Here is a 23,564-nt window from a genome sequence, read left to right as displayed (position 1 = left end):
ACTAGAACTTTCCGTTCATATGATATATGCAAATAGTTAGATTTTCATAATTATACACACTTAATTTTTTTAATCGGGATCTCAGCAAAATGTTAAACTTTTACCGAGTTTCGCACAGTCGTGCCCAAGCAAACATAACTGAGGAATATTATTTTGTTGCCCAACAGAGTGCTTCAGTGCAAGTTTTGCAGACAGTATATGTACAAGGGCAAGTGTCGCTCCATAATATTGAGCAAACAAACATTGAAAGTTCCTTTTTGAATTTTGCAATTATTTCATTGTGTAACACAAAAGTATTTCCGCGTTCACGTAGTATGGCGGTCTTACAAATACTTAAAGGTGCCAATAGACCTTAGTAAATTCTAGTTTTCTAGAAACCTCACAGGGGCGTTATGGCCAGGAGGCACCGTCAATTATGTCTTACCCAGAGGGGCGACAACGGATTTTTTCCATATGGAGTTTGGCAAGTATGACAGTACCCTCTTATTTGGCGCATAAATTTATACTCCAATGTCAAAATGCTCATATACTATCATAAATTGTCGTGGTATTTGTGAAAATTTGTATTGTTTACCGTTTTTACGAGAGAGAGAGAGTGGTGTCGAAAGCACATATTAAATTAAAATTTGCTGCGAACAAAAATACACCAAATTCGTAAAAATGTAATGTTTTCACTTTATTCTTTACGCGAAATATGCAGTTAAATAATTATGTTGGTAGAATAAACTCTGTGCTGAGCAGAAACAGTTGTTTCTGGCATTATCCAAACTTTGTGCGTTTTAGAACATTCTCACTCACTGCAGTGTTTATTTGTCATAGACTACGACGTAGTGTTAGTGCCGTCGGCATTCGCTTGATTGGTGGCAACAAACATTTGACACATTGCACTATGGTCCAGGATACAGATTTACGTGGAAAGATGAATTTTACGCCAAAACTATATTTTTTAGAAAAAACTGCTGTTCTACAAAATTGTTCGAAATAGTAAGGCCATCATTATGGTTCTACCAAAAAATAGGGTGGCCCATCATATAAAAAAAATCAGAAAATATTTTTTTTATTTCTCAGAATATTGACATGTTATGTTCTACAAAGTTGTAGCGCAGCTCATTCCAATCAATTTTGCCAAAAAAAACTTTTTCTGTAGCTCTTAAGTTGGCTGATTTAGAGCAATTTTACCTAATTGGATTAGGGTGTACCTCAAAAAAACAGTATTTTTGATCTAATTTTTTTGTTTTAGATTTCTCGAAAAAGTCGTCTTCAGGTGACTTTTAGAGCTCAAAAAAATGCAACTTTTGATGGGTAAATATGCACAATATCTTTTTCCGATCAAAAGTTATAATCATTTTCCTGTCAAAATTAAATTCTTTTCATAAGTTGATATCTCCGGTTAGGGTAGACCAAAAAAATATGTTTACACGGCATCTAAAAGAGAAATTAATATTCTTCATTATGTCAAAAAATTGGGGATATGTTATTTTTTATCTCAAGTTTCACCAATTTTACTAAAATCATGTTTTTTCAAATAAATTGATATAACTCGACAACGGAAGAAGATACAGACGATATTCTTATAGCAAAACACGCGTTTTAAAAAGCTCCAAAAGTCTTCAGAGGATGACATCCGTGAAAAATAAAAAATGAAATGAGCAGATCATAAATCTTGTTTTTTGAGGGACACCCTAATCCTGGTAAGTAAAATTACTCTAAACAAGTGAGCTTAAGAGCTACATAAAAAGTTTATATAGCAAAGTTGATTGGAAAAAGCTGCGCTACAACTTTGTGGAACATTTTACGTCAATATTCCGCAAAATAAAAAAAATGAAAATTTTACATTTTTATAAAATGTCCCACCCTATTTTTCGGTAACTCTATAATAAGGGCCCAAGTATCCAGAACAACTTTGTAGAACAAATTTTGTTTCTTAAAAGTATGCTTCAGACCGAAAATGCATCTTTTCTCGTAAATCTTGCAATACGATGATAATGATAAAACTTATAAAAAGTGTTAGAGCTGTAGATTTTTTATTTTTCATTTCTCACGAATGTCATCTTCTGAAGACTTTTGGGGCTTTTCATAACGCGTGTTTTGCTTTAAGAATATCGTCTGTATCTTTTTCCGTTGTCGAGTTATAATAATTTATTTGAAAAAACATGGTTTTAGTAAAATTGGTAAAACTTGAGATAAAAAAATAACATATCCCCAATTTTTTTACATAATGAAGAATATTAATTTATCTTTCAAATGCCGTGTAAACATATTTTTTTGGTCTGCCCTAACCGGAGATATCAACTTATGAAAAAAATGTAATTTTGACAGAAAACGATTATAACTTTTGATCGGAAAAAGATATTGATTATATTTACCTATTAAAAGTTGCATTTTTGAGCTCTAAAAGTCACCTGAAGACGACTTTTTCGAGAAATCTAAAACAAAAAAAGCAGATCAAAAATACTGTTTTTTTGAGGTACACCCTAATCCAATTAGGTAAAACTGCTCTAAATCAGCCAACTTAAGAGCTACAGAAAAAGTTTTTTTAGCAAAATTTATTGGAATAAGCTACGCTACAACTTTGCAGAACATAACATGTCAATATTCCGAGAAATAAAAAAAAAATCTTATTTTTTTATATGATGGGCCACCCTATTTTTTGGTAAAACCATAATGATGGCCTTACTATTGCGAACAATTTTGTAGAACAACAGTTTTTTTCTAAAAAATATAGTTTTGGCGTAAAATTCATCTTTCCGCGTAAATCTGTATCCTGGACCATAGTGCATTGGCACCCGCCTGGTCTTACCCGACATCAACTCCGCGATCGTAATCGTCCATCGTGCAATTCACTCTTGAGTAGGGGATAATGTTGGTCCCATACACTACCCCCACAGTTATGGAACGCTCAACGACTTTTTCAACATTCAATTACTTCTAACACTCCACAAAATCAACCAATTGTAGATATTAATACATGAAAAGTAACGTTAGGATCTAAGCTTTCGGTTCGCTATGTAATTCCAATCTGAAATAGATTTAATTAGAACAAAATTACTGAACTTCCAATCGATTGCAAATTACCATATTATGGAACACTTCGTGTCCAAGATGGCGGCGAATGTAAACAATGCCGTTTTAATGCAAATATTATCCACACATTCGTTCATACCACCAATGCATTGGTGGCAATATGATTGCTGCAATATAACACTAACCTACAATTCTCGGGTACTTATTCAAAAGGACCTAACCCATCATAATTTTGACTGCTTCAAATGCTTAAATAGCTTTAAATTTGATTAATTCGATAAACATTGAATCAGTGTTCCATGATTGTGACCACGACAAAATTTTCCCACAGTTATGGAACAGTTTAGTATTTCCTGTATAAATCGCTTCCTAATCATTTATTGTGTCGACATCCTTTTTCAAAAGCAATAATTCTCGGATACTTATTCAAAAGGACGTATGTGATTTTGTAAACAAAGATTCAAACGTCCTTTTGAATAAGTAGTGAGAATTATCGCTTTTGAAAAAGGATGTCGACACAATAAATGATTAGGAAGCGATCTATACAGGGAATACTGAACTGTTCCATAACTGTGGGAAAATTTTGTCGTGGTCACAATCATGGAACACTGATTCAATGTTTATCGAATTAATCAAATTTAAAGCTATTTAAGCATTTGAAGCAGTCAAAATTATGATGGGTTAGATATCTAATATTGCTGATAGAACATCTTTTTCCATTGAAAATAGTGAATTTGATTGTGAAATGCAAAAGAGTTCCATAATTATGGGGGGAGTGTACCGATTCTCTTGCAGATGGTTCTGTTGGCTCATCTTTCTGCACTTTCGTTTGTCATTAGTCAAAATATTTTTGTGTGAAATAAAGATCAGTTCTAGACTATAGGGAAGGTGGTCGGTTTCGAACCATGGGGGGGTCGGTTTCGGACCACCATTTTTGAGAATGCCGAAAACGTATACTTTCACTTTACCCTCTATATCTCCTAACTTTCCACAGCTGCACCCACAATAAAGCCTCAGAAATATAGAATAATGTCCCCGCTACAATATAGACTACGAAACTTGGCCAAAAAATTATTTTTCGCAATTTCATGGCCTTTGTCATTTAGGGGGTCGGTTTGGGAACATTCTCCCCGACGTGTTAAGAGATTGGGTCCTCTGAAGTATTTGTTACACCTTCTCATCCTTCTGGTGGTCCATGAAATCCGGTTTTGTTCCGTTCCCTGACTTCCTGTTCCTAGATGCTGTCAAATGAATATCAAACAATTCCAAAACGCTATGAACAGTGATTACATGATAATAAAAGGTTTAAGCAAGTTTCTAGAAGAGAGCCCCGGATTTTAATTGCGACTGCACACAATTGCTTTTCGAACCTGCTATTTCTTCTATGCCATTATCAACCAAGTATTTGGAACACTAACTATTACTAACAAAAAAATCAGACAGTGCAGATATACGTTCATCGCTCCACGAAATATTTCACTCTCTGGTGACATATTTCAAAAGTTATGCGTGTATAAGGGTATCCAGATTTTGTCCACTCAAATGTAATAATCCGTTTACTTGGTCGTAGATGGTATAACACAATTTCTGGTACTATTTCAAAAGCTGTCAACTATTTCTTAGCTAATCCTGTGATAATGCTATGCTTTACTGTGTTGTCTTAAGCCCTACCGAATTCATTGTTCCTAAGGACTTCCATTATGGGCTATATCGCATAAACTTTAATAACTTCCTTCATTCTATTTTACCCCCCAGCAAAGCGGAAACAATGTTACCTAACCTCTCAACTGCTACATAACAGTGACAACCCCACCACCGTTATGTACATACATAAGCTTAACGAACACCGTTTCTTCTAATAATCTCCCATCATTCGGGAAAAAAAGTATGTGAATGTGGCGCCTGTGACTGTCCAACACTGGCACCGCGACGCTGGCTTGATATATGAAGCGAACCACGTGAACGGCGTGAATGGCTGACTAGAGTTGGACGTGGACTTGGGCACTATCCGAAGTAAATGGGCAAAGAATAGAACACGCCAACCGAACGGCTGGTCTTGCGTTTTGTCCCGTCTCCGTCCAGCTACCGTACAAACTATTAGATGTAGATTACGCAGTTAAGATAAAAATTAAATTGCCACCATTTACGACCATTTGATAGCGATAGCTCGCGTAGTTGTGTTGTGTGGATTGAATTGAAGTATTTTGTCCGTACTGTCCTACCGCTCTGGGCCGGTTTGGGTTTTCCATTCTTTCCTACTTGCATCAAATTCAGACTTCGGTTTCGTGTGTAAAAATTCTGGACAAACTTGTCACGGCTTGGTACAGCGTATAAATATAGAGGTACTCACCGTCGCGACTCATTCCCAGCTTTAGGCACTTTTGCAGTCGACAGTACTGACACCGATTCCGGTTGACTCGGTCGACGACGCACTGCTTGTTCCGGGGGCACTGGTAGTTGACGACGGAGCTCTGCGAGCGCCGGAAGAAGCCCTTACAGCCTTCGCACGTTATCACACCGTAATGGACGCCGGATGACTTGTCGCCGCACACTTTGCATGGGATGATTTCGATTTGCGCTGTGGATGATAAAAAAAGGAAGCGATGGTTAGTTTAGTATTTTTGATTGGGTAGTAAAATGCTATCACGGCTTTCAGAAATGGGGATGGTAAATTTAGATGAAACTGTGTTCTTACGATAAGTTTTCATACAGCTTGGTTTTTGATCTAAGTATTTCATACAGTTGGAAATGTTTAGTTTTTTTTTTGTAATAAATACCTACAAAAACTCCAGAAATATAACTGAGAAGTACACGTGTTCTTTCGTTATAATTTTATTTCCCTCTCGAATAATATGTGGCTCAACAATTAAATCCAAAGTATTCTACTTCATAGAATTGCTAATTAACTCATTAAACCATCAAAGGTCGCCGTGTTCACTGTCATTGCATTTTAAAAATATTTTGAAACGTCCAGAATAGAACAGATTACGATGCATCGTAATCGTTTTCACTTCAAAGTAAAATCATCACCCGAGCTCCCGAAGTGAGTCGCGACAGTCCTCAAGCGTCTTCGAACGACCCGAATCAAAACAAAATTCGCCAAAGTCAATGACCGCTGCGGGTAGAACGTTGCGCGTCCCATTCGCACGCGCATCTTCACACGAACGCCAAATATTCAAAACCTTCCTCTCCGACGACGGTCGTCTCGATTTCATTCTTTCCCGTGCGTTGCTCGCACCCCCTCCAAAAATCGTCGAAGCAGTTCATCATTTTTGTTCACAAGAGCAGGGTAGAAATATTTCACAGTCAATGCAGTGAAAAACATGGATCTCAGTAAAATCTGCTGTCGCCTTCATCACCACCGTGGTGAGTGCGACTGGGTGCAGCCGAAAAATCATTCCCAACACCGACTATTCAATTTCGCATTCAGCCACTCACAAGTCGCTCTGACATGCTGCTCAGTTCGCGCCTTACCGTATGACTGTGAGTGGCCCATTTAAACGCGTGGTGAATTTTTTCAATTTGCTGGGTGAATGTGTACATTTTGCTGTGGTAAATTTCATCTTCGCGGCGCTGTGGGTGATGTGAGTTCTGTTGTTTACTTTTCTGCCTCTCCGGGAATGTGAGGTTGATTTCAAAGCAGGAAGAAAATAAAAAAAATGATATAAAAAAACATCACCTTCATCCAGTGCTGCCGAATATTTACAACCCTGCACAAGAGCGATCGCGACCATCATCCATCATCTTCAGCGACGGCCAAACGATCCACCTCTCACTCTTTTCATCCATCCATCGTCAACGCTTTGATGAAGTGACTCGGGTCGTGAGCGGCGGAGAGTTCGCGTTCTGCGCTGCGCGCTGTCGCGATCGCGTCCAGCCAAAAAACCGGTATCGTGACGAAACTCGCGATCGATCGCTCCTCGCTCGCACCACAACAATGCGAAGAGACGGCGGAGGAGACCGCCGAAATTTTTCGGGTAGGTGCGAGAAAAGAATCGCCTAAAAATAAAAATGCAAGACAACGTTCTGAGTTGAACTCGACTCGGCGATGAATGTGCGAAAAGTAAAAACAACAACAACGACGGCGACTAGCAGCGCGCGGAGCTGACTCGTACACATGTCCGAGAGTTCGTTGATCTTTTGGGGCGGTGATCTTGCTGGTGCGCTGCTGGCTCGGTTCTTCGCGAGTTCAGGTTTTCGTAGGTCCGGGGCGTCAATGTCCGAAAGTAAGTTCGGTGGTCGGTTACCCTACCGGCCGTCCGTCCGGTCGGTGGTGGCGACGATGATGATGATGATGTGTGCAATTTCAAGTACGTTCTGGTCGCAACAACGACCAGCTGGTACAGGACGCGCTTGCCGGATCGTTCGCTGGTCGTTAAACGCGTGGAATGTAGCGAATGGGGAGGAAAAAGATTGTTAGTGGAGAAGCAAGCGGATGGGGTTTCGACTCGCAGTTTTTGACGTTTTTACATTTTCGGTGGGTTATTATCACATTGCTGATGCTGACGAGCATTTGGTTGCTTGGCGGTAGTCGTTAAACTTCAGTTCTGAAAGGTTCGCTTTGATGCTGCCATTGAAATTGATGAGATGGAGTGGTTGCTCATTGGATATTCAGGTGGTTTGTATTGGACGTCTCGAACTGACGCGAGGCTTTTGAAGGACGGTTTTCGAATCGATTGGTGAAATTGCGGAAAGAGGCACTTGAAATGTTGATTTGGAGTGCTTGTAATTGGTATTGTAATAGACATGCCGACCAAAGCAATCAATGATGCATTGTTTTTTTTGTGTATCTCCATGGTAGTCTTTTGGTCTCAAATAGTCTAATTAACGTGGGGTCGAAATGTGCGCAATACTCATTATACTTTGCTAACATTGCATATTTTTTTAAACAAACTTGTTAGATCATCTTTGTGAGCTCAATAACCTTTTATGATTATGAATCGTTTCATAGATTTGACAACATTTTCGCCAGAAATACACTGCTTGACTCGACTGTTCGGCCACATTGAGAGTTGACGTAAAGTCAATGTCAACTTCTCTTCCCGAACAGCCAAGATAGCTGTGTGGTGTCGGCAGCCAGTTATCTGGCTAAGAATAACGCTACGGATTGCCTGTTCCGGTGGTAGAAGTCCACCATACAGGTGACCCCAAATTCTTGGTGTGATGCGGCTTTATGCTTACCGTGCCTACGAATGAATGGTTAGGGAGTCTCAAAAAAACCTAACCGCTAACGGAGCCTGTGAAGCACCAGGGCACCCTTCACAGTATCTAGCCCTTACTGCGCTAACCGGAGCTATGGCGTAGTTGACTTTTGCTTCTCCGAAATAATCGGCTACTCTTATTCAATCTCAACTTGAGGTCAAATAAGGGTGGGATTATGAGCATGTTTTTATTTAGTTTTTCAACAAATTGTCACCTATATGGATTCGCTTTATGCGTTATACACATTGTACTCTGTGTTTCGTCTTTGACTTTCCTGATAAGATACCAATTTGGTTTCATCGTTGCTGTTCATATTAATGCTGAAGTTGTGGAGTGCATTATCTTAATTTGCAATGGCTTCAGTTAAGATAGCTCAAATCAATCTTCAGCATAAAAGAACAGCAACGATTAATCTTTGTAGACTCATGCAAAATGGCAAATCCCAAGTGGCTTTGGTGCAGGAACACTATTTTCGCAAGGGTAGCTTCTACCTAGGTAACCTAGTGAACCCGGTTTTTGCTGCTTTCAGTAATGATATGGCAAACTCTCGATCAATGCCGCGTGCATGTGTGCTTGTTAACAATGCTATTATTGCTACACTTATCTCTGAACTAACAACCAGAGATGTATGTGCTGTCACAATTGATGCAACTGGCGGAACCCCGTCAGGAAATACGTCTATTGTTCGGTTTATCTACCACATAATGAACCATCCCCTACGGATGCTTTCAAACGAGTTGTCATATATTGCACTTCAAAGGCCTTCTGCTAATTGTCGGCAGTGATGCTAATGCTCATCACATCATCTGGGGTAGCTCGGATATCAATCTGAGAGGCTCCAGCTTGATGGAATACTTAAGTAGTACCGAACTTAGTTTACTTAACATAGGCAATCGCCCAACCTTTATGGTATCTAATAGAGCAGAAGTGTTAGACATAACCCTTTGCTCCAATAGAATCAGTCACGAATTGACGAATTGGCATGTGTCAGATGAGGAATCGATATCTGACCATCGCTACATCTACTTTGATCATTTGAATGTTACTTCGCAGACCTTGCGTTTTAGAAATCCCCGTTCAACAAACTGGGATCTTTACACAGAGTTGCTCTCTACCAAATTTCATGGATATCTACCTTCTATAGAAACTCCTACCGACTTGGATGATGCAGTTGATACTACAACGTTGCACATCATGGAAGCTTTCGAAGAAGCTTGCCCTTTACGTTCTGTAAAAACCTCAAGAGGAACCCCTTGGTGGAATTCCGATTTGGCTAAGCTAAGGAAGCAGTGCAGAAGGAGTTCGAACAGACGCCATTCAGCAGGGACGGATTCTTTCAAGTTGGCTCGCAAAGCTTACAAGAAGGCTCTACGATCTGCTGAACGATCCGGCTGGAAAAACCTTTGTGCAAATGTTTCCAATTTGAGTGAAGCCAGTCGATTGAATAAAATTCTTGCGAGATCCAAGGATTTCCAAGTTGGCGAAATTCGCAAGCCAAATGGCGACTACACTTCTTCTGATGAAGAATCGTTAGAGCACTTATTTGATACGCACTTCCCTGGATGTGTCGATATAACATCTTCGGATGATCCTGATGTCTTTTCATGTAGCTATGGGTCTTGGGCTCAAGCACGTAGAATCATAACTACTGAATCGATTCAATGGGCACTTAACAGTTTTGCTCCTACAAATCTCCAGGGAGGATGGGATTTATCCCGTTCTACTTCAGAAAGGTTTTGAACATATCAAACATGTTTTGAAAAAGCTTCTAGTATGCAGTTTTGCTACTGGGTATATTCCCATATCCTGGCGGGATGTCACTGTAAAGTTTATCCCAAAAGGAGGACGTGCTTCGTATGAAGAAGCGAAGAGTTTTAGACCCATCAGTCTGACCTCATTTCTTCTGAAATGCTTAGAACGTATTATCGATCATCACATTCGTGATGACTGTTTGGCAAACATGCCTCTCCATGTTAATCAACATGCTTACCAATCTGGAAAGTCCACCGTGACTCTTCTACACAAGGTTGTGTACGATATCGAGAAAGCATTCGCTCAAAAGCAATCGTGCTTGGGTGCTTTCTTAGATATTGAAGGTGCTTTCGACAACGTGTCTTTCGATGCAATATTGGAAGCCGCACGTTGTCATGGGCTACCTAATATTATTACCAAATGGATTCACCAGATGCTTAAAACCGACATCTCTACTCGACATCACGTCAAGCAGCGATTATGAAATTAAGTGTCTGCGGATGACCTCAAGGGGGAGTATTTTCTCTACTTTTGTGGAATCTCGTTGCAGATACGCTATTCAGATTACTAAATAATGGCGGTTTTCCTACCTATGGATTTGCCGACGACTATCTTACATTGATAGTGGGTTTGTGCATTACTACCTTATTCGACCTGATGCAAAATGCCCTTCAGGTAGTTGAAAGTTGGTGTCGCCAATATGGCCTTTCGGTCAATCCGAATAAAACATCTATTGTTCTTTTCACGGAAAAACTTAATCGTAATGGTATTCGTCCATTACATCTTTTTGGTTCTGAAATCAATGTAACTGATCAAGTAAAGTATGTGGGTCTAATTTTGGATTCAAAGCTTTCCTGGACTCCTAACATTGAGTTCAGAATCAAAAGGCGTGTATGACTTTCGGCCAACGGCCGACGAACTTTTGGTAAAACTTGGGGTCTTAAGTCCAAATATATCAAAGGGATGTACACAACAGTTGTACGACCAATTTTGGCTTGATGATGTCTTGTGTGGTGGCAAAAGGGTGAAGTGAAGACAATTGAGTCTAAATTAGGCCATCTTCAAATGATGTGCGTAATGGCGATGACTAGTGCGTTCTCTTCAACTCCCATCGCTGCTCTCGAAGTTCTCTTCGACGTGGCCCCACTACACATACATCTCAAACAAGAAGCATTTTCTTGTACTTACCGACTATGGGTTCTCGGTTTTATGGAAGAGAATCCTGTAAACCGCAGTTCTACACACACTTCGTTGTTACCGCTTATGGTTAATTGGGACAAAATTTTCCTTGCTCCAAGTGATCTCACACACGTTAGTAGTTTTCCTTATAGGACATTTTCAACACAATTCCCCTCGCGGGATGAGTGGACATCTGGCTATTTGGAGAGAAGTATGTCGGACAGCATTGTTTGTTACACTGACGGCTCCCTCCTCGAAGGTAGAGCAGGTGCAGGCGTCTATTCGCGTGAGCTGAGATTGGAACAGTCACACTCACTGGGTACACACTGCACTGTCTTTCAGGCGGAAATATTTGCCATCATGTGTGGAGTGCAATCTGCACTGCAGCAACGCATTATGGGCAAAGTAATATACTTCTGTTCAGATAGCCAAGCAGCTATTAAAGCTCTCGCCTCGGCCAACTCAAGGTCGAAGTTAGTAATCGCATGTCGAACTCAAATTGAGGAACTGAATTCAGTTAATACTTTACACCTTATATGGGTACCTGGCCATTCTTCCATAGCAGCACAAATGGCATTGGACTAGTCTGGATTCATGTCATCAAACAAAATTGTACATCCGGGAGCCATCTCCGGTAGTAGCAAGCTATTTAGCTAATCTGTCTAAACAGAATTGCAGTGTCTTAGTCAAGGCCTTGACAGGTCACTGCCGACTGAACTATCACATGGCAAATATTCAACGCGTTGAATCATCTGTTTGTGATAGTTGTGAATCCGATTATGGAACTTCTTATCATCTAATATGTAACTGCCCAGTCTATGCACAATTGCGCTTCCAAATATTTGGTAAACACTTACTTAGTGAAATTGACTTCAGAAACCTGAACCTTCAGAGTATTTTGTTGTTCATAACCCGTTGTGGTAAGGAGCTATAAGCTCTTGTACGCTAATGCGTTGTATGCCCTCTTCAAGGGCCCTTTTCCAAACATTCCCTTTGTTCTCCCATCCACATTCCTTTCCTTTTGTTCACTTCCTTTTCCGTCAGGTGTGTGATGAAAAAGGCTGTGAAGGCGATGGCACAAATCTCCCAAATTGAGGTGAACGTGCCCCTGGAGCCGACGTTCTGATACCTGATACCTGATAGATCATCTTTGTGAGCTCAATAACCTTCCATGATTATCAATCGTTTCGTAGATTTGACAACAGTTTCGCCAGAAACACAGTGCTTGACTGGGGCCCTCCTTAGCCGTGCGGTAAGACGCGCGGCTACAAAGCAAGGCCATGCTGGCTTGGGTTGCTGGGTAGCCAAGTAACATTTTAGTTTTATAACGGTCTTGAAAACCATTATTTGCTCTAGAAGACTTCTATAAAACCATTACAAAACCTAACTGTTACTGGGGCTCAAACTCATTTACTATTGGTGATAGACGACGGAAGAAGATCTGGGATATCACTTTGTAGGTGAGATTTAGGATGATGATCGTCCGGAAATTAGCTCAGCCTTGCTTGTAGAGGGGGCATTGTTAAAAGAAATGTACAATTCAATGTAACTTTTAACTCCCAGGACGATTTTCAACCAAATTTTGTACATATATTCACTATGAGGAAACGTTTCTATGGGAAGGTAATAAGGGAAAAGAGGAGGGTCTGGAGGGAAGGGTATTGTTCAGGAAACGGACAATTCAGTCTAACTTTTGAACTCCTCGGCCGAATAAAACCAAATTTGGTACACATATTCTTTATGCTAAGTAGACGACTATAGAAGGTTAGGAAAGTAGGCAGGTGTGGTGAAAACCTCTTGAATTTGGAACATCTCAGCCGATTCCAACCAAATTTGGGACACATGTTCTCTGTTCTAAGGAGACGATTATAGGAAGAGGTGTGTCCAACGGGTAATTCCTACGAATTCCCACGCAGATATCCTCAGGACCGCCACAGAAAGCTCCTCTGTTTTTATTGAAATTCCAATAAATTTTCGCTTGGAAAATCTGTTGAGTTTCTGTTTGAAGTTTTTCTGTATTTTTCTTTAAAAAAATCCTCTGAATATCAACAAAATTTCCCAAGAGTTTTCCTTTGAATTTCCAAAAATAATTCTTTCGGACTGCTCCAAAAAAATCCTTTGCGTTTCACCGGAAAGTTTTTCTACATTTTCACTGAAGATCTGAGATATGAACGGAAAGACTAAAAATTAAAAAAAAATCCCTCTGCAAAATTAGAAATTTTCCATAAAAACTTGGGAAATTGACAATAAAGAAATCAGGGTATCAACAATAAATAAATATAAAATTTCCACAAATAATGCAAAATTTCCAAAAACAATTAAGAATTTCCCACAAAACAAAAATAAATTAGCACTTTTTAAAGCAAAAATTGCAATTATAAAAGAAGAATTTTCCATAAAGAAATCAAAATGTTCCACGAAAGAAAAATACAAAATTTTCACAAATAAATCAATATCAACAATAAACAATTACGAAAAATTAAAAACTATTCACGAAAAAATCAATAAAAAATAAATTTTACATAAAAAAATATAAAAAAGCAAAAAAACTGCCCCCTTCTTTGGAAGCGTTTAAAGTTCGTGGAAAATTCTTTCAATTTTATTGCCTTTTTGTATGGAAATTTTCTTATTTTTTTAATGCTCTTTATTGATTATTTTGTGGAAAATTTTAATTTTTTATGGAAAAAAAATTGTGGGAATTTTTGTAAATTTTTATTGCTAATGTTGCTAATTTCCTATTTTTTTTGTGAAACATTTTTTATTTATTTATTTCTACTAGTCTTCGAACTGATCGCACAGACAAATAAAACTATTCGCTAATCCTATTTCTAAACATTAACTTGGACAAATTACAATCAAATTTCGTAGACACTTCGTTAAAATGACGACAACAAACATTGAAAGGGTTGTTTTGCCCGAAAACAGTACGATGGACAGGAAGACGAAGGAATTCTGCACGTCGAGTATTTCTAGCCGGAACGTTGAGATCGATGTTGTTCAACAGTTCCGAGCAGTCGAAGTTGCTGCTTAATATGTCAAACACGAATAAGCGCTGCAAGAGAATCCTCCTGCTAGCCAAAGTTGGCAGATGTACCAAGGCGCAACGATTGCAGTCGTTACTGCAATGTGCTGAGCAAAATTGAGTTTTTCATCCAGTAGTACTCCAAGATCCTTGACAGTGTTGACTCGGGCGATGCTGGCAGATGACATCATATAGTTGAAGACAGTTGCATTCCTCGTTCGACAAAATGAAGTCGCATTACACTTCTTGATATTTACTGCCATTTCGTTCAACTTACACCAGTTCAGTAATGTGCCAATGTCGGCTTGGAAAGGATAGCACTCAGCATCTGATGACACTACACTAAAGAATTTTAAGTCATCGGCAAGCATTAGCTTTGGAGATTTAATTGCAATGCAGAGATCGTTAACAAAGAAGTGGGCACACCAGATGTGATAGGGAAAGAGTCCGACTTAGTTTCGCCAATGCGTACGCAAGCGCTACGTTCCGTAAGATACGAAAGCACCCAACTCGTCAACCAGGTCGATAGACCCATTTTGTCCAGCTTTTCTACTGCCAAAGAGTAAGGCATTCTATCAAACACTTTGGCAAAATCGATATATATAAATGGCATCGATTTGCTGTCGCTTATCAAGCGATTTCACCAATGAAGTCACGTATGTCATCAGGTTGATAGTGGTAGAACGTTTCTTCACGAATCCATATTGAAATTCTGAAATAATATGATGCACTTGTGAGTAAAGCGCATCGTGGCTTTCAAGAACCTTCGTTAGACAGTTCAAAATACATATTCCACGGTAATTTTCGACGTTGTGCAAACTAACCAGTTTTATGTACGGGAGTGATGTCAGCAGATTTCCATGCACTAGGAAATATACCTTCCGTCAAAGAACGATTAAAGAGCGGTGGTAGACGATCGGGTCCAGCACCTTTTGAGTCATTTATACCTCGGAGTTTGCTGGACACGTCCTCCGGAGAAAAGTTGAAAGGCGGCATACTCAATTCGTATCGAGACAAACTGCTCAAGTACTCTTCAGACGAAGGTGATCGGTTATTGTTATTACTTAGCACGCTTCGAAAGAAAGACGAGAACAAATTAGCTGATTCGATCGTTGTTTCAGCAATAACTTCGTGAAAACTAATTCGTTGAGGGATTCCGCTCGTCAGAGATGCTGTAGCTCTCTGTTCCACCAAGGCTGTCTTTTCCTCATAGGTAGGCATCGTTGTTTCATTTTGATTTCCTCATAAAAAATTCTTCTTTTATAAATGCAATTTTTGCTTTAAAAAGTGCCAATTTATTTTTGTTTTGTTTATGAAAATTTTGTATGATTTGTGGAAATTTTATATTTATTTATTGCTAATACCCTGATTTCCTTATTGGCAATTTTTTAATTTTTTATGGAAAATTTTGAATTCTTCATGGAATTTTTTTTTGCTGCCGGACGGAAAATACTTTTAAATTCCTAAAATCCATTTTTTTGTTTTTGCCAGCACATTTAAACAAATCCTATACAACAATTCTGGGTTCTAAGGGGCCCCATACACGCTCCGACATGTTGTACAACTGTGACTCCACCCCCAGGAAATTTGGTTCGGTCGGAGTAAAGTCGGACCGTCTGTGGGCAAGTTGTCCAACAGTTCCGCATCAACATTTCAAAAGGGCGAAACTGCTTTTGTAAACAAAAGCTTCTCACGTTGATAGTGGGCTAATTTGAGCCCACCTGCGCAAGCCAACACCACTGACAGAAGCAGCGAATCCTCTTCTTTCATTCAACGACGCTGGATTGCATCGGTAGGCACAAATTAGCCCACTATCGACGTGAGAAGCTTTTGTTTACAAACGCAGTTTCGCCCTTTTGAAATGTTGGTACCGAGTTGTACAACTTGCCCAAAGACGGTCCGACTTTACTCCGACCGAACTAAATTTCCTGGGGGCGGAGTCAAAGTTGTACAACATGTCGGAGCGTGTATGGGGCCCCTAACGAAAAATTCTTCGGAATTTTCTCGGGAAACTCTTCGGAATACTCTTCAAATATTCCTCGGGAAACTCTTCGGATATTCATTGGAAAGCTCTCCGAAAATTTTCCAGGAAACTCTTCGGAATTTCTACAGGCAACTCTTTGTATATTTCTTGGCAAAATTTTCTGGATTTTCTTCAGAAACATCTTTTTAATTCATTGGAAAACTTTTGAGATAGTTCTCAGGAAACTATTTGGAATTTGCGATGGGAAATTTCCTCGAGCAACGCTTTAAAATATCGTAGAAAAACTCTTTAAATATTTCTCACGAAACTCTTCTTGGGAAACGTTTTGCAGTTCCTTCAAGAAACTCTTCTGATATTCCGCTTAAACGCTTAAAAATTTCCACGAAAAACTCTTAGGATTTTTTTTTGGGAAACTCTTCAGAATTTCCTCGGAAAACCCTTCGAAATATCCACAGGCAACTCTTCCTTGGGTATATTCTATGGTAAATTGTTCTGAATTTTCTCGAGTAACGCTTCGAAATTTCTTCGGAAAAATATTTGGAATTTCCTCGAAGCGCTTCAAAATTTCATCGGAAAACTATTCGGATATTTCCCGGGAAATGGTTCAAAATTTCCTCGGACAACTGTTTGGAAATTCCTCGGGAAATTCTTTGGAATTTCTTTGGGAAACGCTAAGAAATTTCTTCGGAATTTTTAAATATCTTCTGAATTTCTTTGGTTAATTCTTCAAGATTTTCCGGAAATTTTTTTCCCGGGCAACTATTCGGATATTCCTTGGAGAATTCTTCGGAATTTCCTCGGGAAACGAATCGGAAGTTTTTTTTTCGGAAAAATCTTCGAAAATTGCTTGGAATACTCTTTGGAATTTCCTCCTCCAATTCGGAAATTTCTCGAGAAACTCAACAACAAAAAACTCAAAAATTTCAACGGAATTTTTTTCAAATTTTCCTCGGGAAACTATTTAAAATTTCTTCAAGAAACTCATCAAATATTTCTTGGAAACCTCTTAAAAATTCCAGGGGAAACGCTTCTAAATTTCATCAGAAACTCTGAAACGCTTCGGAATTTCTCGGAATTTTTTATTCTTCGAATAATTTTAGGAAATTCCTTGGAAAACCCTTTAAAGTTTTGTCGAAAACGCTTCAAATTCCCTCGAAAAACTATTCAAATATTTCTCGGAAAACACTTCCGATATTCCTCGGAATGCTCTTCGGAATTTCTTGGGAAACGCTTCGGGCAACTGTTCGGATGTTCCTTGGAAAATTCCTCGGAATTTTCTCGGGAAACGCTTCGAAATATCCTCGTGAAACCGTTCGGAAATTTCTTGGGAAACACTTAGGAATTTCTTCGGGAAAAGCTTCGAAAGTTTTTCGAGAAACTTCTCGAAATATCCCTGGGAAACGCTTCTCTGGAATTTTAAATCGGTGTGACAAATTAAAGATCAGTTGCGAGAAAGATTTTGAACAGCTACGCGCCGTAGCAAAAATACCGGCGGCGGCGAAACGCCAAAACTGTTGGCAGCGGCTCACACCCATTATAAGGAGTAGGAGTGTTATTGATTAAAGAGGGAGAAGTATTTTTCTGGAGATGAATATTGGTTTAAGTGAACGTTTAAGTGAAAGTGAGAATGAATAAGGGAAACGAAAAAAGAAGGAAGAAAAATGAAAGAGAGAAAAGAGAAAAGTAGGAAAAAAAGGAATAAAGCATACAGAAGAAAGAAGAAAAAAAAATGGGAGAAAAGAAGGAGAAAGATAGAAGAAAAAGAAAAAAAGCGAAGAAGAAAGAAGATGAGAGAAGGAAAAAGACCCGAGAGTTGTTGACCCTATTGTAGTACCGTGCTGTGCCCTTATTCCAATCAGCGCCTAATTCCGTTCACGCAAGACAAAATAATAAATAATGAAGAATTTTTGTATACATATTTTTGTACTTTTCTATGGTTATGTATGAATGAAATTAAATGAAAAACAGCGTCATTTTTAGCGATTAAGAGTGAAAATTTCAACAAAATTTGTTGGTCGTCACTACAGGCGCCATTTTGACTTTTTTCATTAACCCACTTGCTAAGAATGTCTGTCAAAATATTTAAGCATTTTTAGGTGACAATTTGCCCTGAATTTGAAACAAAGCAGCATAACAAGACATAACAGGAAACATTGTAGTGTATTACCTAATCGTTGTCTGTATTTTACTGATATAAAGTGCTGGAAAGTGAAAAAGTTGACCGGAACAAGGGTACATTTAAATCAACTCGTTCCTTATTCCGTTCTATGTGTTTGGAGAATGGATTCCGAAAATTCCGTTCGTGACAATATAATCTATGAGTAAGAAAAGGTACATCGTACATGAATGAAGCCGTATGAATGATAAACTTTAGAAATTCTATTCTGCAAGCAGTCAAACCGAAAGGTACTCCGTTAACGACTCTACGCAAAACTGTAATAGGAACGTTTTTCAACTCATGCCGGGAAAACGCAGTTTTTTTTTCAGTTGATGGTTAATGACGAATTGTCAAGTGATTGCAGGACAATGTTAGGAAAGGATTTCCGAAGAACACGGACATTTTCAAACAGCACAGCCCATTTGATTCTGGCGTTCTTGTTCTTAAAGCTTTATCCGGATATTTCTTGGCGAGTTTCGAGTCCACTATTAAAAAATGGCGTCTCTGAGCTACAAATAAGATTATGTTTTACCAAAATCCGTGAATACTTTGAAGAAGTAGGGTTTTCCGGTGTTTAAAAAAATACTGAACAAATATTCAATTTGAACGAAACAGCGATATGAACAATTCCAAACAAACAGAGACATTGTTTTGGAAGATTCAGGTCAAAATTAAAGCCTAGTATCCAGGCTCAAGTCGAAATTACGTTGAGGATAAAGTCCAGCCTGTCCAGTGAGCCTGTCCACGTTAAATTTCGGACAGTTAGACAATGTTCAATTGATTTGTCGCCATTCCATCAATTTGAACAAAAGCTAAGATATGCTGAAAGCAGCAGTAAAGCGAAGAGATTGAGCTGTCATGTAAATAAATCGTCTCAATGATTGGTAAAAATGTTTAAAAATCGCTTTTGGAGATGGGTGTCCAAAATTTAACGTGGACAGATGCTAGTTTTTTTAATATATTTCAAAAGCAAATTATGTCTACCGATGGACTTTTTGTCTAAATATTAACGCCTATTTGATTATTATCAAAAAGTTTATCAAAAACTCGACTGTTTCGCTAGATGCACGGCAGATGATCATTGTCGCATTATTTTCAAATTAAGAGTAATTTTTCATAACTCTAGGCTGATATAAATTAATTGTGATCGAGATTGAAGTATGTGTGCTGCTCGACTTTTGAATTTAACATAAAATGATGCTGGTTGGATTCAAATAAAAAATCATATCTGGAATATAAACGAGTTTTATCAAAAACCTTTCGTTAAAAACTCCTCTGCCTCTCAACCCGACAATCGTTCGCTGAAAGTCGTTAACTAACCCTCCATCGTGCAGATCTATTACCTATCTCATTCCATCAAGAAAATGTTAGATCTAAGGAATGACTGCCGTTGTCATAAATCCACTGCCAACTGGGAGAGCATCCAATAGGGAATCCCCTTACCCAGCCTTCTGTTCCTGTGTAGTGGAGTAAATCGCACGCTCGCCTGTCAGAAACTTCAAAGTTCAACTTTGAGTTTCCAATAGATACTAGCCGTTTGCATTTCTGATGGTAACTGACTGGCGCTGGCTGCATTGCTTCTTGGTGCATACGACAAAAGTGATTGAAGCTGAAACTTTGTAGGTACACATATCTAGCTGACTCGTTTAGTATGCTGGTTCCCACAGCCAGCAGCAGCAGCAGCAGAGCAGTGGACGAACGCAACGACGACGACGACGGGTGGTGCATGCGATGAGTGCAGCTTTTATGTCTGCATTTGTCTGGCGCGATTGTCATGGTAGCAGCATGTAATGATTCCCCATTCTGCATATACGTGGCATATGGGAAGGAGTGGACGGCGACGGCGCGATGCGTTTCGAATAGTTATTGCTCATTCATGTGGCAAATGACACGATTAGCGTCCAATGAATAGAAGGGTGCCAGAATGTGATTAGAATGCCGGAATCAACGATCTGCTACGACACTACGCTGGCTGCTCTGGCGATGATCGATGGGTTCTTCTACGCGTCTCGGTTGCATACCGATGCGATGGAGTGACCTAAATTCGTGCAAAAATCGAATCAACTGTCGCTCATCGATTGTTCCAAGAGAATCGCAATTTTGCCCATTTGATATTGTTACTGCACAAATATGCACAATAACGCGCAACATACCATTCGATTCCAAAGTTACATGACCTAATACAACGTAAATGGAATTGAGTCGTCATCGTTTTGTGCTTCGATGGTGTAATTTAAGGCTCATTGTTTGACCACAGCTACGTTTTAAGCTGACTTTCGATCAGTTAGCCACTGTGAGGTAAAAACGGTCGACAAGTTGATTAGTCATCCTTTCGAAATTCACGAATAAATTAAAGATAGGAGTTTTACATACCGCGCAAAAGCACATTAATTACTCGTGTCAGTCACATCTGCTCATCCACGTTCAACAACGAACCTCTCTTAATCAACCAAAACATTGAGTGCCATCTAATTTGATGGTTTGTAACAATGCCACGGTGTGGGGTTGGGAAACTGGACGAAATGGGCGGCAGCGGCAATCAATTTGAGTCCATTAAGCACCACCGCCACCGCACTGCCTCACCGAAAGTAGGAAGGATATAGTGTTTCATCATAATGCGAAGTCTTTGTCGAAGTTAATGATTCGGTGGTTGAATTAGGTGGAAATTGAGGTAGTAAGTACCTATCACAAAACAGATTTTATGCAGATGAACTTAATTGACTGGGATTGAAATCAATTCAATCCTACCGGTATTGCCAAAAAATCACACTTTTAATATGCGAAGGTTGATTGTTTGGAAATAATAAGTAGATTGATTTTATAGAGACCACATCACACTTGTATAAATTGCAATTCCTGCGTTCTAAATATTTTTACCCCAAAATTCAATAGAATTTTGTCGAGATCTTGAAAATGCTTTCCACGATATTAGCAAATGTATGTATATAAAATTAGTCCATAAATGGAAACCAACAGGACCTATCTCCCTAAAGTGCTTTCGCTACGGGAAGGCGTAATTTGGTAAAATGATTCTTTAGCGGGCCTTTACAGGCTTGAAAGCAGTTCATATATGACTACTGTTATGACTATCCCTAGTAACATTTTGGTTTTATGCGTGTTTTATAACACTCTAGTAGAGTAAGTTATGGTCTACATACAAGCATGCTTGATTTTTATCCATGAGATACCCACGTGTTCCATTACTAGACGAAAAATGTGTAGCATGTCGTCGCTTGAATTTGTTTTCCTAGGATACAAGTTGCTATGTTGAGTTAGTGCTCTTGAACAGTGTGCGGAGTTCAGAACGTTATGAACACGAACACGCGTTCTCGTGTTCAAAATGCATCTTTAGGAAATGCTAATATCATCTTCCAAACTTAGACGTACATGTTCATGATATAATTAGAGTCACAAGTCTAGATTTGATAGTTACGTTAGGATACGGCAGGCATGAAGAATGTTTTATAGAAGTCGATTTGAAAGCGAGCGGAGGGTAATATTTGTGATGGTATAAATCTCACGACCTTCCTTCTGCTAAGCTCCCGTATGAAAAGGGAGGGAAGAGTATCAGTGTGAAAGCTGATATCTCTCCATTGGCCAGTTTGATGGTATACCGAAAATACATTTATATCTTCATGATTTCCACTGACCCGACAAGGTGATTCAGGCATCATTTGCACAGTTTTATTGGAGAATTTCATGAAATTTGTATGAAAGTTTCTTGTGCAAATATTGCAATAAAATTATAATTAAAATAGAATTCAAATAAAGTTCTTAACCATATCTTTGAGAACATCTTGAACTACCTTTGTAGACGAAATTTTTGTGAAACTTAGAAATATTCCATGAAATGTCTGCAAGAAAAAAAAAATACTAGGCTTCTTTACTTAATAGAAAAGGGTTTTGTTAGTACCTTGATTAAGTTTAAATATATGTTACCAAAACTTAAAACTCAAGCATAAGAAGACTAAAAGTTATAACCTTAAATAACGCCATCATAGTCGAGTAAACATTCCAATAATTATGGATGTGTTTTTGGTTTAGTGCCATTTGGACAAAAATGAGCAATGAGTAGTGTGTAGTGAGAAGTGAGATGTTAGAAGTCAAGAGTAAATACAGTCAGGGTTTGCAGAAATCGCTCTCAATTGACAAATAACAACGATAAGAAAAAGACAAAAGCTATTCCCAATCATAGAAAGCTATGATAACAAATTTATCAAACTTGTATACAAGTGCCTCTTCTACGATATTTCACACGCTTAAGCGGGGCGAAGATAAACGCAACGATGCCTGGGAAAAACGCGAATGATCAGTTATTGACCGACCCAATTGACCAGCTGAACCGCTGGTTCGAGCACTTCGAACAACTTTTCAAGTGCCGGTCAGGCCACCACCAGCTCGACATGATCTGCCTAGGATCCGACGCATACATTTTACATTCCACATATTACATATACGGTTCGTTTTTCATAGGCAGTATACTTCGTTATGTCTCATGGTTTTTTTAGGGAGGATTTTTCCACGAATAAGTATTGATTGTCTTTCATTGAAAATAGAATCCGGCCTCCCATGGTTAATGAGTTTTTACGTAGGACTACGTCTGTCTTTTCTATATTGGGGTACACTTTGCGATTGCGAAAATTGGAGACCGTCACGAAAATATGATGGATTTTCATTTTTGTTTTAGACCATTCGATCAAGGATGAGTTAACGCTTTTTTGTATTCATCTGAAAATACTGATTTTTAACTATTTATTATCGATAATTGGTAAAAAGTTTGGAAATAAGCAACCAATTACCTACATGCATCGCAAGCACAGACATCAAAATCAAGCAACTTGCGGGTTTGGTACTAATCCTCAGTTCATACAAGATTTCATGAAGAGCGTGCGTAGCGGAGCGTACACAGCAGCACGAAGGTGGTTGTAGCATTTTCAACGGAAAACTATCACATTGGTGGTGGTCGTCGGCGTGACCAGTGGCGATGCTTAAAATTTATTTCAAATGGCCGTCGGACAATAATAGCACTAGGTGAAATTTCAACGCAAGGTTCCGACAAGCGATTGGTTGTAGTTAGTTGGGGAAAAAAATCGGTTCTTCTCAGGATCAGCACTTTCGTGAAAGAAAAGGTTGATTTGCGAAAATGGTCTGTTTTGATGGCATCGGCGTTTGGCTGGGTAGCTTGGTTGCTGTTAGTGTTTCCATCCATTCGAACAAACGCATTGATTCAAATCCCTCCGACG

At 39.0% G+C, this 23,564-nt stretch overlaps 2 protein-coding genes across 16 annotated transcripts in view; one reads left to right on the top strand and one right to left on the bottom strand.

Moving 5' to 3' along the window:
- LOC134213044 (probable nuclear hormone receptor HR3) overlaps positions 1 to 23,564 on the bottom strand; it is a 566,164-nt gene that overhangs the window by 80,190 nt on the left and 462,410 nt on the right. For all 14 annotated transcript variants that reach the window (XM_062691558.1, XM_062691557.1, XM_062691552.1 and 11 more), the window contains one exon: positions 5,375 to 5,602. In XM_062691558.1, coding sequence (XP_062547542.1) covers positions 5,375 to 5,602 — 228 coding nt within the window. The remainder of the gene's footprint in view (positions 1 to 5,374; positions 5,603 to 23,564) is intronic.
- Positions 1 to 23,564, top strand: part of LOC134213046 (endonuclease G, mitochondrial) — a 458,875-nt gene that overhangs the window by 246,593 nt on the left and 188,718 nt on the right. The gene's annotated exons all lie outside the window — the stretch shown is intronic.

This window comes from Armigeres subalbatus, chromosome 2 (assembly GCF_024139115.2).
Source record: "Armigeres subalbatus isolate Guangzhou_Male chromosome 2, GZ_Asu_2, whole genome shotgun sequence".
NCBI classification, from domain to species: Eukaryota; Metazoa; Arthropoda; class Insecta; order Diptera; family Culicidae; genus Armigeres; species Armigeres subalbatus.
The sequence above is the reverse complement of the archived record's forward strand: the minus strand, read 5'-3'. Positions and strand labels throughout refer to the sequence as shown.